This window comes from Erinaceus europaeus, chromosome 19 (genome assembly GCF_950295315.1).
Source record: "Erinaceus europaeus chromosome 19, mEriEur2.1, whole genome shotgun sequence".
Lineage (NCBI taxonomy): Eukaryota > Metazoa > Chordata > Mammalia > Eulipotyphla > Erinaceidae > Erinaceus > Erinaceus europaeus.
Genome location: NC_080180.1, coordinates 33564823 through 33580361, shown reverse-complemented (window position 1 = coordinate 33580361; position 15539 = coordinate 33564823). Strand labels below are relative to the sequence as shown.

Here is a 15539-nt window from a genome sequence, read left to right as displayed (position 1 = left end):
TTTTCTTAAGCACCTACTAGTATAGGGTTTATTGATAGCGATTTCTATACCTTGAACGTGGGGGTGTGAGTTGTCATTATAGTCTGTTGAAGGATCAGATTTGCTTAGAGTTTTCCCTGTAATGTTCTTGAATCTACTTCATGTCAGAAAGCACGTATGCAGTGGTTCACCAATATTTTATATTTTTATCATTTTTTAAATCAAGAATCTTTCTTTTAACACTTCCTTGAGCTTGGGTCTCTCTCTAAATTTACCTAGTTATGAGAGATAGAGGAAGAATTAGAGTATTACTCTGGCCTATATCATGTCAGGAATCAAACTCTGAACCTTATGGTTTGAGAGTCCACCACTCTATCCACTGTGCCATCTCCAGGTCCACAGTTTGTGGTCTTTATTTAGACAACCTGATTTGTATTTCTCTGCCTAGAGGAGAGAAACGTCCAAACAGTGCAACTTCTCATTTACTGTGGAGCTGGGTTGAAGGTTCATTTGAATGGCAAGAAAAAGAACAGATTTTCAAGTGATGTTTCCTCTTTACTATATGCTATACTTTTAAAAAGCTGTCTTGTGTGGCCCGGGCACAGTGGATAAGATTACTGGACTCTCACTCTTAAGACGCCAATCACCTCAGACCCAAAGCAGAAATCCTTCAGGATTTATAGATTCTCCAGGATCTCACTAGGAACACCTCTTTGGTGTGCATAAGCTGAGTCCTTCAAGGAACACTGACTTCGTGCATCTTATATTTAGCCGGATGTTGAAGTTCTCTCTGGAGAACTATATGAAACAATGCCTGCAGGATAACAAGTGCGTGAGAGAGTGATGCTCTGTAGAATTCAGTTGGATCGTGCATATTCAGGAACTATCAACAGTTGGGACAAATCTCTGTAAAAGCAACTGATGTTCTTTCACCCATGATTGCATAACAATCAACTAACTTACAAAAATGCTCTTTCCTTGGCAACTTCTCTCTGCCTTGATCCAGCTTTCTAGTACTATTTCCAAGTCTGATACCTTCTCCCCAGACAATACCTTTAGCCTACCTGCAAGTCAGCTGTCAGGCTCAAGCAAAAAATGAGTAGTCATGGGCCCCTTGGAATATACCTAAAGTAGACTTCCTAGCTTTTTCCACAATGGAGACTCCAAATTTCATCTGCTGTACTCTTACCTTTAGGTTCCTGACTATTAAACAATTTGTTCTCCTTTATATCTTAATACTTTTCAGCCAACAAGTTGCAGATGCTACCATGATCCCTGGGCAGCCAACCTCACCAATGTGTCCTGGAATCTCACCTCCCCAGAGCCCTATCCCACTAGAGAAAGACAGAAACAGGCTGGGAGTATGGATAGACTTGTCAATGCCCAGGTCCAGCAGAGAAGCAATTACAAAAACCAGACCTTCCATCTCCCCCCCCCCCATAAAGATCTTTGGTCCATATTCCCAGAGGAATAAAGAATAGAGAAGCTTCCCATACAGGAGAGGGGATGTGCCACCAGGGTTATCTTTGAGGCTCGGTGCCTGCACTAGGAAGTCACTGCTCCAGATAGCTATTTTCCCCTTTCCCTTTTCTTCCTTTTTAATTTTTAAAAATTAAAAAAAAATTTCTTAGTGATTTACAAAATAACAGGAGTACAATTCCACACAATTCCAACCACCAGAGTTCTGTGACCTCATTCCCTCCATTGGAAACTGCAATGGGGGACTGGATGGTGGCACACCTGGTTAAGTTCACACATTACCATGTGACCAGGTTCAAGCCTCTGGTCCCCACCTGCCAGGGGGTCGGGGGAGAGAGCTTCACGAGTGGTGAAGCAGGCCTGCGGGTGTCTCTGTCTCCCTCTCTATCTTCTCCTCCACTTTCTATTTCTAGTTGCATCTATCCAATAAGCAAAAGTAGAAAAAAAAAAGAAAGAAAAATAAAGAAAGGGAAAAAAACTAGCTGCAATAGTCCTACCAAGGTCACAGATATGAGCTGACTATTTTTTCTATAACTGTCTATCTTTTTTTTTTTTTCCAAAGAACCAGAGAGTTTTACTGATGGATAAAGAGCAAGGGCTGTATAGTATGCTGGGGGTGGGATGGTGTGAGCAGATGATGATATTCCAGGAAGAGACATTATCAAGGTGAAGTGGGTATAGGCTGGAGACTTGTCTACTGACGATGTTTGTTTGCAAAGCTTATTGACCATCTGTAGGAAGCAGGAAGGTACAAGTGTGTGTGTGTGTGTGTGTGTGTGTGTGTGTGTGTGTGTGTGTGTGTGCGTGCAGTTCCTGGGTAGCAGAATAAGACATCTAGATTGGACAGTTCTGATACACACATGGTATATCTGCAAATTATAACTGAGTTTTGCCTGGGAGAGTGTATGGTTATGAAATGCACCTGTGGGGGCCAGGGGGCCATGGGGCCAGGTGGTAGCACAGCGGATTAGGCGCACATGGTACAAAACACAAGGACCAGCGAAAGGATCCTGGTTCAAGCCCCCAGCTACCCACCTGCAGGGGCATCGCTTCACAAGTGGTGAAGCAGGTCTGCAGGTGTCTATCTTTCTCTTCCCCTCTGTCTTCCTCTCCTCTCTCCATTTCTCTCTGTCCTATCCAACCACCACAATGGCAATAACAATAACAAGAAGGACAACAAAAATGGGAAAAATGGCCTCCAGCTGAAAGGAGTGGTTAGAACATTGAAGCAAAATGCTTCAAGAAACAACAACAACAACAAAACAGGTCTCAGTAGGCAAGAAGTGACCAGCAGTCCCAAATGTTGGGAAACAGAAAGATAAAAATAAAGAAGCGTCTAGGGGTGGAGGGGTTGTGTGAGATGGGGAGGTGGTGGCGGTGCATTTGGGGAAAGCGCACACATCACCATGCTCGAGGACTAGGGTTTAAGCCCCTGGTCCCTGTCCAAAGTGAAGAATCTTCAGGAGTGGTGGCACAGTGCTGCAGGGATCGCCCCTTTTACTTCCCTCTCAATTTCTTTCTGTCTCTGTCTCTAAAAAAAAAAAAAAAAAGTTGGTAGTGGATTTGCCATGCAGGCACTGAGTCACAGAAATAGAAATAACTCTAGTGGCGATTGAAAAAAAAAAAAAAATCGTGGTCCGGGAGGTGGCACAGTAAATAAAGCATTAGACTCTCAAGCAAGAGGTCTTGAGTTCTGTCCCCAACAGCACATGTACCAGAGTGATGTTTTGTTCTTTCTCTCTCTTCTATCATTCTCATTAATGAATAAATAAAATCTTTACAAAGAAAAGAAAAAAAAAGAAAAGAAAAAAACAAATCAAAGTGACTATCAAATTTAACAACATGAAGATAGGTACTGAATTTGCCAGAAACCACTTACAAAAATCCTGGTGCAGAGAACAGAAAATAGAGAGGGGAAGGGGAAGTTGGTGGTGTACACATAGTGCAAATCACAAGAATCCCAGTTCCAGCCCCCCCCCCCCGCGCCTGCCCAGGGGGTCACTTTACAAGCAGCGAAGCAGGTCTGCAGGTGTCTATCTTTCTCTCCCCTTCTCTACCCGCCTCTCCCTTTTCAGTTTCTCACTGTCCTATCCAATAAAATGGCAAAATGGCCACCAGGAACAGTGAATTTGTAGCGCAGGCACTGAGCCGCAGCAATAACCATGAAGGCAGGAAAAAAAAAAAAAGTATGTAAGGCAAGAAAGAGGATCAAGGAGATTCAGGAGAACAGTTCTTGATTTTGGGCTACTGGGTACACTGGTCTCTCTTCCCAAGAGCCATTCAAGAGTAAGAGAGGCAGCTGGTAGTTTGCCCTCAAGGCTCTCTCTATACAATGTTCTTAGGATAATATTCAGCTCATAGTACCTTATGAATGCTTGTCGTAATTATCCCAATTTCTAGATAAGCTTTATTGGCTTCTAGTAAGAACATATAATTTTTGTAGAATAATTTTAATTTTTTACCAGAGCACTGCACAGCTGGTTGTGTTGGAGATTGAACCTGGGACTTCAGAGCTTCAGGCATGAAAGTCATTTTCATTATGATTATGCTATCTCCCCACCCTCAAATGATATTTCAAAGTGAGGGAAGACACAGGTATTATACAAGTCAAAACCTGAAGCATAAAAGGAAAAAAATGACTTCCATATAGGAGTGGCCAGTTCCCCAACTTAAGGGTCTGTCCTCTGTTTTCTCTCAGTCCTGGTTAAGGTGGAGAATTCACACTAGAGAGTTTAGGATTGAACTTTCAAATGTGGACAGAAAGGATGGCAAGGGCAAAGTCATACCCAAAGGAATACATTTATGAAATCAACCAGAATAGCAATACAGGGCACAGAGGAATGCTGAGGTGTTGTGGCTATTTGGACAACTAGCTGAGTGAATTTTTAGTTTTCCTTGGTTCATTGGTTAAAGGGAGAAATATTAATGAAATACAATGTTTCAGCTGTTCCCCTTGGAGGAATTCTAATTTATTTTCTATCACAGTTCTGATGATCAAGAATAAGGAAGAATGTGAAGATGATAGAGAAGAGGTGTAACTATCCTAAGTTTCTTTGGTTTTAGAATGCCTTACTATTTCTTTTGTCCTTAAGGTCAATTCTGGATGTTTCTGCAGGGGTTTTACATGGAGAAAACAGGAATGTCTGTCTCACAGAGCACTGGGAGGTATGTTTGAAAGCATATGATATGTAGTGACGACAACAGTGTATCTTTTTTTAAATTTTTTACATTTAAAAAATATTTATTCCCTTTTGTTGCCCTTGTTTTATTGTTGTAGTTATTATTGATGTCGTTGTTGGACAGGACAGAAAGAAATGGAGAGAGGAGGGGAAGACAGAGAAGGGGAGAGAAAGATAGACACCTGCAGACTAGCTTCACTGTTTGTGAAGCGACTCCCCTGCAGGTGGGGAGCTGGAGGTTTGAACCATGATCATTACGCCGATCCTTGCGCTTTGCACCACTTGCACTTAGCCGGCTAAACTACGGCCCAACTCCCAACATTGTATCTTTTAAAACAAGGCAAAGCCCATCTTGGCTAAGGACTGTCATTTCCTGTTTACTTTTTTCTTATGGGTCTTTAAAAAAAAATTCAGAAGGGGGTTGGTACTCTCTTATATGGTATCTGGGTGGTCTCACACTTAGGAGGAGTACCTACCATCCGCTTTTTATGCCTTTATTGAAAGTGCTATCAATACAAATCTAATGAAGGCAGGAACAGCATAATGCTTAGGCATAGACTCCTATGCCTGGCTCCAAAGTCCGGGATTCTATATCCTGCTCCACCATAAGCCAGAGTTGATCAGTGCTCTGGTAAAAAATAATAATGATTAAAAAAAAATCTAATAAGAACTGCAACTAATATTTATCGTGCACTCAAATTAAATCATTTAATCTTCCAGACAATCCTGTAAGGCAAGCTTGTTACCCTCATCCAATGCGAAGTCAGCATTTAGCAGTCTGGCTTCAGTATCCAGGTCTATTCTACCATCTCCTGCTGGATACAGTTGTACCACTTTCCTGTCTATATTCTGCTACTAACCAAGTCAGCTTTCCAGTATTAGAAGTCCCCCCCCCCTTTTTTTTTTCTTTTAACCAGAGCACTGCTCAGCTGGTTTATGGGAATGCTGGGGATAGAACCCGGGAAATTTGGTGCTTCATTCCTGAAAGTCTTTTTACATAACCACTATGCCCTTCATAGCCCCAGAAACCAAACTTAACTGCTACCAAATACACTCATTTTGGCTCCCAAAGTCCATGGAAAGGTAATTTAATTCACTCAGATGGAAGGAGCCCAGTTATGGACTTCTCAGATCCATGAACTTTCACCTTGGCGGTGCACTGAGTCTGCACCACCCTACTGTGTCTTTATTTTATTGGCCTCAGGGGTAACCCACAGTTTCACTCTTAAGGAGCAATACGGATGTTCTCTAAAAAGACACAGGACCTTAGGAATCCCGGAGAGCAAGCACGTTAACTGGACAGCTGAGCCCGCTTCAGCGCCCAGTCATTGGCTGCAGGGCTTTGAACACAGTAGCGTGCAGCAGGGTCGCAGACTGAGAAGAGCAGAGAACTAGACCAAACAGCGCGCTTGCCAGGGCGCGGCGCAGGCCTGGTTCGCCCGGATGCAGAGGGCGGGCGGCGGTGAAGGGGGCGTGGTCAGAAGCCCGCTCGGCCGCTCCCCCGCCCCTCCTCCGCCGCGCTCCGGCGCGGCCCTCGCCCCGCCCCTTCAGCCCTGCCCGATGACTCCGCCCCCAGGTGACGTCACTGGCTAGGCCAGCCGGCGCCATTTTGAAAGTGGAGTCGCCTGCTCCTGCCGCTGCCGCCGCTGCTGGAGAAAGAGCAAGAGCGGGGAAGCCCCAGAGTGAAATCCACCATCCTGCTGGCTCGTCGGCTCGCCCCTCCTTCCTTCTTCCCCGACCCCCGCCCCCTCCCCCCGCAGGTGCCATCCGCCGCCATCCGCCCTCTCTACCCCCCCATCCCCAGGTGAGGGGGGTGAGTTCAGGAAGCAGAGACCCCGAGGAACCCAGCAGGGTCACCATTTGCAGCGCAACATGGCAGGTAAAGGAGAAACACCCCGGCCCATTGACAAGGCGCCGCTTCCCTTCTTTCTCCCTCCATCACCTCCTAGCGACCGTCCGTGCCGCTCGTGGAGCTGCCGGGCGCCCCTGGGCTTTCAGGGGATCGGTCAAGTGGGGTGGGGTGGGGGTGGGGTGGGGGTGGGGAGGCGAGGGTCGCGGCGGTAGCGAAATGGCTTTTTGCTGAGGGCTGAGCGCGGGCGCGGGTGGGGGTGGGGTGGGTGGTGCGGCGGGCAGGGGTGAGGCGTGGGTGGGGCGGGGGTGCAGATTTGTCCCCACTGCTTGGGAGCCGGGTGTAACCTCCTCACCCCTCCCCCCCACTCCCGGCTTTTTTTTTTATTTAATTTTTTTGCAGCTCTTCCTTTAATTCCTATTTTCCTCCCTGCTGCAAAGCTTCTTGGGGGTTTGTACATGTCTATTTTGCACCGAGAAGGGAAAGGGAAGGGTGCTTTACAAGTTAAAATAAGAAGGGGACATATGTCTCCCCCCCCCCCACTGTGGGACTGTGGGGTCGCATATTTTTGAGACTTTGAGCTGGGGATTTTTTTTTTTTTTTGTACTGGACCTCCTCCCTTTCGTTTCTCACTCTTTACGCCCCAGAGGGTGCAAGGCCTTTAACCCAGCAAGTTGCGTGAGCTGTGTGATTTAAACTTTGTTTTGCATTTGAGCTTTTGTGCAGATGTCCTTTTCCCAAAAGGGTTTCATAGTTAGTTAAAATAGTTGTGGAGTTCAGAGATAAAAATAGCCAAGGGAAGAGAGATTTAGGTGAGAGCTGGGGGGGGGGGGCACAGAAAAAACCAGGTTGGGATGTTTAGCGAGGAATGGAAGTGAAGATGCAGAAGGGGGTGGCTTTGAGGATTATTTTTGTGTATTTCAGCGCTGCTGCCTTTCCTCATCTAACAGAATCCACTCCAGATCTAGACTCAGTTTCTTTCTCCGTAGATCCAGGACATGTCCTCTTCAGTGCTTGGAAGAGGAATAGGTAGAAACAAGAGACTTAGGTCGTTTTTCCGTGCTTCTTTCAGTATTTGGATAGTCAAATCTATGATGAAGTTAACCTACTGAATTGACTGACCTGGCTCGCTGTAAACAAGTTTGGGTTTTTGTTTGTTTTTTGTTTTTGGCCTTGTTGAGTAACAAGAAATTAAGATTGTATAAGATTAGCACAATTAATTCGTTGCCGGGTCTGTTGGACTCTAAGGGACACAGTGAAGGGAGGTTGAAGCAAGCTTCCTTGGACAGCCTTCATTTTGTCGTCTTTGCCTAAGTGGTGGGACCAGTGATTTACTGGCAATGAAATGCATAGAAATGGGTTGTGTTTGCTGTGTGTATGCTTTGGTGATAAGAGTTGATGCGAATCATTCCTTGCCCAGGCGGTAATGCTCCTCAAGTTTTCTCCCTGTATTTTATGGTGCTTTAAACCATATTAACTCTCTTGCAGGCCTTGTGTATACTTAGAGGGAAACTAACTTTTTTTGGCATTTCCTCTTTTTTTTTTTTTCTGGTAGGTTTTGCTTAAATGGAAGGCTTTACACTATTTGAAGGAGAGGGTAGACAGGAAAGATTTGAACTATGTACAACAGTTAGTGCTGGTACATGCCTCTAGATAATTCATTCTTCGACTCTCTTTTGAAATCCCTCTAAAAAATTACCAACTGTGGGGGACTTACCTTTTCTTTGTCCCCTCCCCCCATTAGTGCTTTGGAGTGGTGGTTGTATGGTGGTGGGTAGTTCTAAGCTATTAGTCTGCCAACCTTGGATACCATCTCTGTGTTTGAGAGTCAACATGAATAGAACTCAGTTTTAATTGGTATGTTTTCTTTTTCCAGGAGCTGGAGGAGGGAATGATATTCAGTGGTGTTTTTCTCAGGTGAAAGGTGCAGTAGATGATGATGTAGCAGAAGGTAAGAAAACTTGTAATAATGCAGATTTGATGTGTATGATCTCTGCAAAACCTTGATTTACTGGAAGGGTTTGCTTACAGCTAGGTCTGTTAACAGTTTTAGAACATTTTTTGTTTGTGTTTATTTTTCTGGAAAAATAATATTATTTGTCATTTGCTTATTATTTTCTTTCCATGAATTGAAAAGAATACTGGATGGTGAGGAATATATATAATCTGTAGGTATAAATCTTATAAAACCAGCAGAAGAAAAATTTAAAGGTTCATATGATCGTTTCTTTGCTTTATAAATTCTATGATCCAGTGGTATTTTCCTGTCTTTTATTTATTTATTTTTTTTGTATGTTGCTTTTAGATCATTGGAATCTGCCATCAACATTTAGCTCAGAAACATTCTTGACGGCATCTTTTATATTTTGGGGAACATTTGTAGCTTTTCAATAACTTGATCACTTTGAGAGTATGGTATGGATTGACATTTTATGGGAAAATGTTGGTCCAAATGATGCGCTTTGTTGTCTTTTAAGGATTAATGTAGGTGGATAAGGAAATCCTGTAGTTGTATAGATTTTCTCTTGAGCTTATTGTACATTTTGCAGAGCTGGATTTGATCAGTTGAAGTGCCTGTCTTAATTTCTCTTACTCCCCCCAATATATTGATGTATTTTAGAATTGATCTAAAATTTTGAAGCCCTGGGGTTTTGCTTTTATTCAAAATGTTCTTAGGTGGTGACATTATTAAGTGGCTTCATGGTTTCATTGTTCAGTACTGAAATTTGAATTTTGATATTGTCTTACCTTACAGTAAGAAATTTACAACAAAACTCAGATGAACTTAATGTACTTTGAACTTAAAAAAAAAGTGGTTAGTGAGAATTTGTAAGTCACTTTTTTTCCTGAAGCTTGGATCCTCCTCATTTTAAGATCTGATTTCTAACCAACTGTCTTAGCATACTTCTGTGTGTCTGTGTGGGGGCGGTTTCCTGGTGATGGTAGGATGATGGCTTTGTGTTGAGCCAGTTGAGTGGTTGGATATTCTCTTATCAATGTCATTCATACTGAAGTGTCTGATTAGAATTTGCTGATTCCTGTGGGGAACTCAGTGGCATACCTTCCTTATAATCGGCGTACTTCACAGAATGAGATAAGTTCTTGTTTCTTTTCTGTATTGAGTCCTCATCTTGTTTCCAGATGAGAAATTGTGCATTGGAAGAAGAGACTCGTCACACGAGTTTTTCTCAAGAAGCTCTGGTGTTTCACATGTTTAGAGAACTAAATCTCAAGTTCAAGGGAGGAGTCCTGTGTGAACTCATTTTGTAACTCATTACCTGCTGAATAGTAGTAGGCAGTTAGATATTGGATCATTAGTGCCCTGCTGTTGTGTAATTACTTAGCAAGTTATGAAAGTACTGTATACTTGAAAAACATTCTTGTTTGAATTCCACTTAGTCTCATATCAAACTTCTGTTGGGCCTCCTAAATGCTGGAGGTGTTTGGAGGGGGTAGGAAGTAGGGTTTGTTTAATCAGAAGAAATGGCGATTCTAAGCTTAACCATAGCAAATGTAGGGTTTTTTTTTTTTAAATTTTTACATTTAAAAAAATTTATTGGGTAGAGACATCCAGAAATGGAGAGGGAAGGGGGAGATAGAGAGGGAGAGAGGCAGACACCTGCAGCACTGCTTCACCACTTGCAAAGTTTTCCCCCTACAGGTGGGCCCAGGGGCTCAAACTTGGGTCCTTGCATATTATAACATGTGCACTCAGCCGCTGCCCCAAATGTAGTTTGTTGTATGTATGGTGGATGGTGGATCCTTGTGATCCTCTTGTTATTATTTAGTAACTGCATTTTAATCATTAAATAATTTTCTTTTGAAGTTTTCTTAGTTTTGATGTACAGTGTATTCTTAACATCTTATGTGCTGAAGCTTAGTATGCACATTTTATTAGTATGACCTTTTCTGGTATCTGTATAAATGCATTAACTATAAAGGCTAATTTTCAAAATGCCAGAGTGTAATTGGAATTTTTTGCACACTAAGAGAATTATTCATGTATTTTCCCCCTTGTTTGGACTATACTCTTTTGAAAAATATTTTTTGGATACAGACAGAAAGTGAGAGGGAAGGAGGAGGGAGAGACAAAGAGAGGAGTCACCCGCAGCACCGCTTCACCGCTCATGAAGCTTTGCCCTTGGAGGTGGGAACCAGGGACTTGAATCCAGGTCCTTGTACATTGTAGCGTGTGTGCTTGACTGGGTGCACCACCCCCGGCCCTGACTATAGTCTCTACCACTTGTTCCATCTAGCTCAGCCTTTAGCTTAGCTTGCTTGTTTTCTGCTAATAAATACATTCTAGCTTATTTCCCACCAAAGATTTCACATGGTCTTTCCCTTCCAATATGTAGTCAGCTGTCGTGGTATACCTGTAATGCTTTGGTCATCTTTTCTGTACCCACTTTCACCTTGGTTCAGGTTCTTGGTATGTCTGTCCCATCAGGATTGTAGTAGCTCCCTAAATGATTTTCTGTTTCTTACGTTTAACTTCTTTGTTAGTATTAAATGAGTCCTGGTTTGGTTCTTACTAGAAATTGTCTGAATCACAGTACTTTCTGAATTACGAGTTGTATTCAAATACTTCAGCCTAGAAGCTGGATCTTTTCACCAATATGACCCTTGGGTCTCTAAATTTATTTGTGAAAATGTTTTATGATCTTGCTAAATGGATACTACTCTTCAGATTAATCCTGCAGACTTACTTCTGGTCTTTTGTTTCTTGCTCCTCCCACTATGGAATGTCTGCCATTATTCCCACAGTTCTTTCATCAGAATCCTACTCATCCTCAAGTCATTTCTGTACTCCTTTTTTTTTTTTTTAATTTTTTTAATATTTACTTATTTCCTTTTTGTTGCCTTTGTTGTTTTTAATTGTTGTAGTTGTTGTTGATGTCATCGTTGAAAAGAGAAATGGAGAGAGGAGGGGAAGACAGGAGGAGAGAAAGATAGACACCTGTAGACCTGTTTCACCACCTGTGAAGCGACTCCCCTACAGGTGGGGAGCCAGGGGCTCGAACTGGGATCCTTATGCCGGTCCTTGCGCTTTGCGCCACATGTGTGTACTCCTTTTTTTTTTTTAATCTACCCTTTTTTGGAATAATCTTCCTTAGTATCACTTTTAGCTATCATATTTAGTGCGGCAGATCCCGCTGTTACAACGTAAGCTTAGTCTAGTGTAGGACATTTTGAACAGACTGCTTCACTTTAGAAGAATGCTTGGCATAACAATAGGTATTAAGTATTGGTTGAAAGAAGAAAAACGATATTTTTAAAATAAACTTGTTTTTTTATTGTATTTGATAGGACAAAGAAATACAGAGGGGAAGTAGAGATAGAGAAGGAGAAGGAAACACCTGAAGCACTTTCATAGCTAGTGAAGCTTCCCCTGCAGGTGGGGACTAGGAGCTTGAACCTGGGTCCTTTAAGATTGCAGTGTGTACTTGACATGTGTGATGTTCAGCCAGGTGCTTCACTGCCTAGCCCAGTTGTCATTTCATTATCATTATTTATTTATTTATTTTACCCAGAGCACTGCTCAGCTCTGGTTTATGGTGGTGCAGGGGATTGAACTTGGGACTTTGGAGCCTCAGGTATGACAGTCTCTTTGCATAACCATTATGCTATCTGCCCCACCCCCCAGCAGTTATTTTAAGAAGAGGGTAGAGAAAAGGTGAAAGGGGGGCATCCAGGCGGATGTTCTTTAAATGCACACACTACAGAGTGCTAGGATGCAGGTTCAAGCCCTTGGTCCCCACCTGCAGAGGGAAAGCTTTACGCATGGTGAAGCAGGGCTGAAGGTGTCTCTGTCTCTCTTCCCCATCCCTCTCAATTTCTCTATTTATCCAATAATAAATAAATAATAATAAAGAAAGTGGCCAAATCTTTAAAAAAAAAAAAAAAAAAAAAAAGGAAAGGTTAGAAGTAGAATGAGTGAGAAGAATTTTTGGCAATCATGGATTTATTTACTTGGTAGTCTCTATAACTGGATTAATGACATATTAATATATAACCTTTTAAAAGAAAGAAGAGAGACTTTGGGTTTTTATCCTGGTGACAAACTAGTAATGTATCACTGAATAAATACTCTGGGGTCTTGTATACTCAAATTTAAGATGACAGGACTGAATTTGCTAATTTCTGCTGTTCTTTATACCTTATTTTATCATAGTCTACACTTTTAATTTTTTCTTTATTAACAGCCTGTTCTCATGAGACAGTAGGTGTGAACCCAGACTGGTGATAGCTACACTTCATGCTTTGAATCCTGTTCAGTCATCTACTAGCCAGGTGATTTGGGGCAGGTGAATTTACCTCTCTGTGCCTGAAAGAACATAACAGTAAAATCTGTTCTATTATATTTTTACTAGTTCAATGAGCTAATATACACAGAACAGACCAAGCACATAGGTAAGAGACTTACAAAGGTTTAGCTGTTAGTTCTTGGGGAGAAATTTATATGCAAGTTAAGGAAGACTTGTGGAATGAAGAAACCGAGGGTTGTCTTTAAAGGCTACTGAAAGTCTCTCCTCAGCCAAAGGGAGGAAATAGTATGTTGATGTTTTATAAATAGTCTTTGATTTCACTAACATAAAGCTCAGAAAACATTCAAAAGTAGACCAGAGGATTAGAGGTATATTATACAAAGCTGTTAAAAGTGAAGAATACCTATGAAGTAGTTACTGTAAAACCAGTGTAATGGTCACAGTTAAGCAATTCCTAGGGAGGGGAAACTTGACCTGTGTGGTGGTCACACATACTATTTGTAGTAACTACTTAATAGTACTGACAAAGGAGCTCACTTGGATAGTATGCTGCTTTGTTATATGTGTGGCCCGCGTTCCAGCCTGTCTCCTGCCACATACCTAATTGGAAGAGACTTTGGTGCTGGGTTTTCTTTCTTTATCTGAAAAAGTCATTGTGGAGTGGTGAAACCCCAGCTACAGCAACCAAAAGAAAAAACAAAGATTGCGGGTCTGGCGGTAGTGGAGTGGGTTAAGTGCACATGGCTCAAAACGCAAAGACTGGTGTGAGGATCCTGGTTCGAGCCCCCAGCTCCCCACCTGCAGGGGGGTCGCTTCACAGGCAGCAAAGCAGGTCTACAGGTGTCTTTCTCTCCCCCTCTGATTTCTCTCTGTCCTATCCAACAGCAAGGACAGCAGTAACAACAATAATAATAACAACGATGAACAAGGGCAACATAAGGGAAAAAGAGCCTCCAGGAGTGCGGGTACCCATCCCCAGCGAAAACCCTAGCAAAAAAAAACAAGTTAACCTGGGTGTTTCAAGTTTGTTGGATTTTTTTTTTTTTTTTTTTCTACCAGAGCATTGCTTAGCTCTGGCTTGTGGTGTGGGGGATTGAACCTGGGACTTTAGAGCCTCAGGCATGAGAATCTCTTTACATAACCGATATGCTATCTACTATCTATTAAATCTATTAACTAAGTTTTTTAAAAAAATTATAAAACACCTACTATTATAACAATGACGATAACAGGGGCAAAAAAAGGGAAGAAAATTTTAAAATAAATAGTTTTAAAAAATGCCTACTATTGTACTAGTAAAGATTAAATGAAAAATGGCTGCCTTACTATCTCGCCTACTTTCTAACTTCTTGTCCGTTTCCGAAAAGTAATTACCATAAATAAATTCCCAGGTGTTTACTTATATACATATGTGTTTATGTGTGTGTGCGTATATGACTGTAGAAAGTGGTTTCTTGTCAGTTGTTAACGATTCCCAAGTTAACTTTTCTTTGCATTGTGCCCCAGTTCTGCATCACGGGTTAAAGTAGAAGTCCGTGCTTACATCATCATGACTGCAGATCCTCACTACTCTACATTGCTCATTTCTTTTGCATCTCGATCATTTTTCTTCAAGTTAATACCTGTTTTTTAATGGATCTTCTATTATGAGGTCAAGCATTTCAGAAAGTAGGTGGGATGGTGTGATGTGAAGTCCCATCCTGTAGCACCAACCTGTGGCCAGTACTGTCCCATTCACCCTTGCATCATTTGACCTCAGCAAACTAGAAGGCCACGGTCATCATTTTCAAGTGAAACAGTCAAGAATTTTTTTCCTGGTGACTTTGTGCAGCAGCAGTTTCAGCGATCTGTTTAACTTTTACTTGTAGTTAGGACGAGGCTCAGTTATAAGAGTGCATATTGCCAGGCATGTTTGAAGTTCTGGGTTTGACCCTTGGCAGAGCATAAATGGATAAGCAGTGCTCTGGTTTCTAAAAACAAAACTGTCTATCACCCCCTTCCCTCTTGATTTCTGGCTGTCTCTATCTGATAAAAATAATAAAAACATTTAAAAAGAACTTAAAAAATTATATGGTGGTTCCTAATGAAAAAAATGGCAACAGTTGCATGTCAAATAAATATTCCCCAGTGAGAACTTAAAAAACATTTTTTAATGGGTAATCATTGAGGTGTCATAAAATCTTTCGGTTTTCAGTTCATTTCCAATTTTTGCATATTTGTGATTTAATATTGGTTTATCATGTTTTTAAAAAATATTTTCCTTATTGACTAGAGATAGTGAAGGCAAGTGAGGAGGGGGAGCTGGGGAAAGACACCTGTAGCCCAGCTTCGCTGCTTGGAAAGCAGTGTAGGTAGGGACCTGGGCCTTGAACCAAGATCCTTGTGCATTGTAACGTGCACTCTACCCTGTGCGCCACCCCCCAGCCTCACATTTCATATATATTTTTTAAAGATGTTTTTCAATATTCCCTTTTGTTGCCCTTGTCTTATTGTTGTAGATGTTGTTATTGATGTCATTGTTGGATAGGATGGAGAGAGAATGGGGGAGACGGGGGGGAGGGGGGAGAAAGGGAGACACCTGCAGACCTGCTTCACCGCCTGTGAAGCTACTCCTCTGCAGGTGGGGAGCGAGGGGCTCGAACTGGGATCCTTAGGCCGGTCTTTGTGCCACCTGCGCTTAACTTGCTGTGCTACCACCCAACTGCCTACATTTCCTGTTTCTAATGCTAAGTATAAACAATTTGTGGGGTTGGACAGTGACTCACCTGGTTGAGCGTACATGTTACA

General features: G+C 42.2%; 1 protein-coding gene across 4 annotated transcripts in view; it reads left to right on the top strand.

Annotated features, from left to right (window-relative positions):
- The first annotated feature begins 6224 nt into the window (after nucleotides 1–6224).
- Nucleotides 6225–15539, top strand: part of PPP2R2A (protein phosphatase 2 regulatory subunit Balpha) — an 81561-nt gene continuing 72246 nt past the window's right edge. For 3 of the 4 annotated variants that reach the window (XM_007535041.3, XM_060178847.1, XM_060178846.1), the window contains exons 1-2: nucleotides 6226–6516; nucleotides 8363–8437. In XM_007535041.3, the coding sequence (XP_007535103.1) occupies nucleotides 6510–6516; nucleotides 8363–8437 (82 nt within the window). In that variant the 5' untranslated portion in view covers nucleotides 6226–6509. Of the gene's footprint in view, nucleotides 6517–8362; nucleotides 8438–15539 lie in introns of all 4 variants that reach the window. The other variant, XM_060178845.1, reaches the window with a different exon arrangement.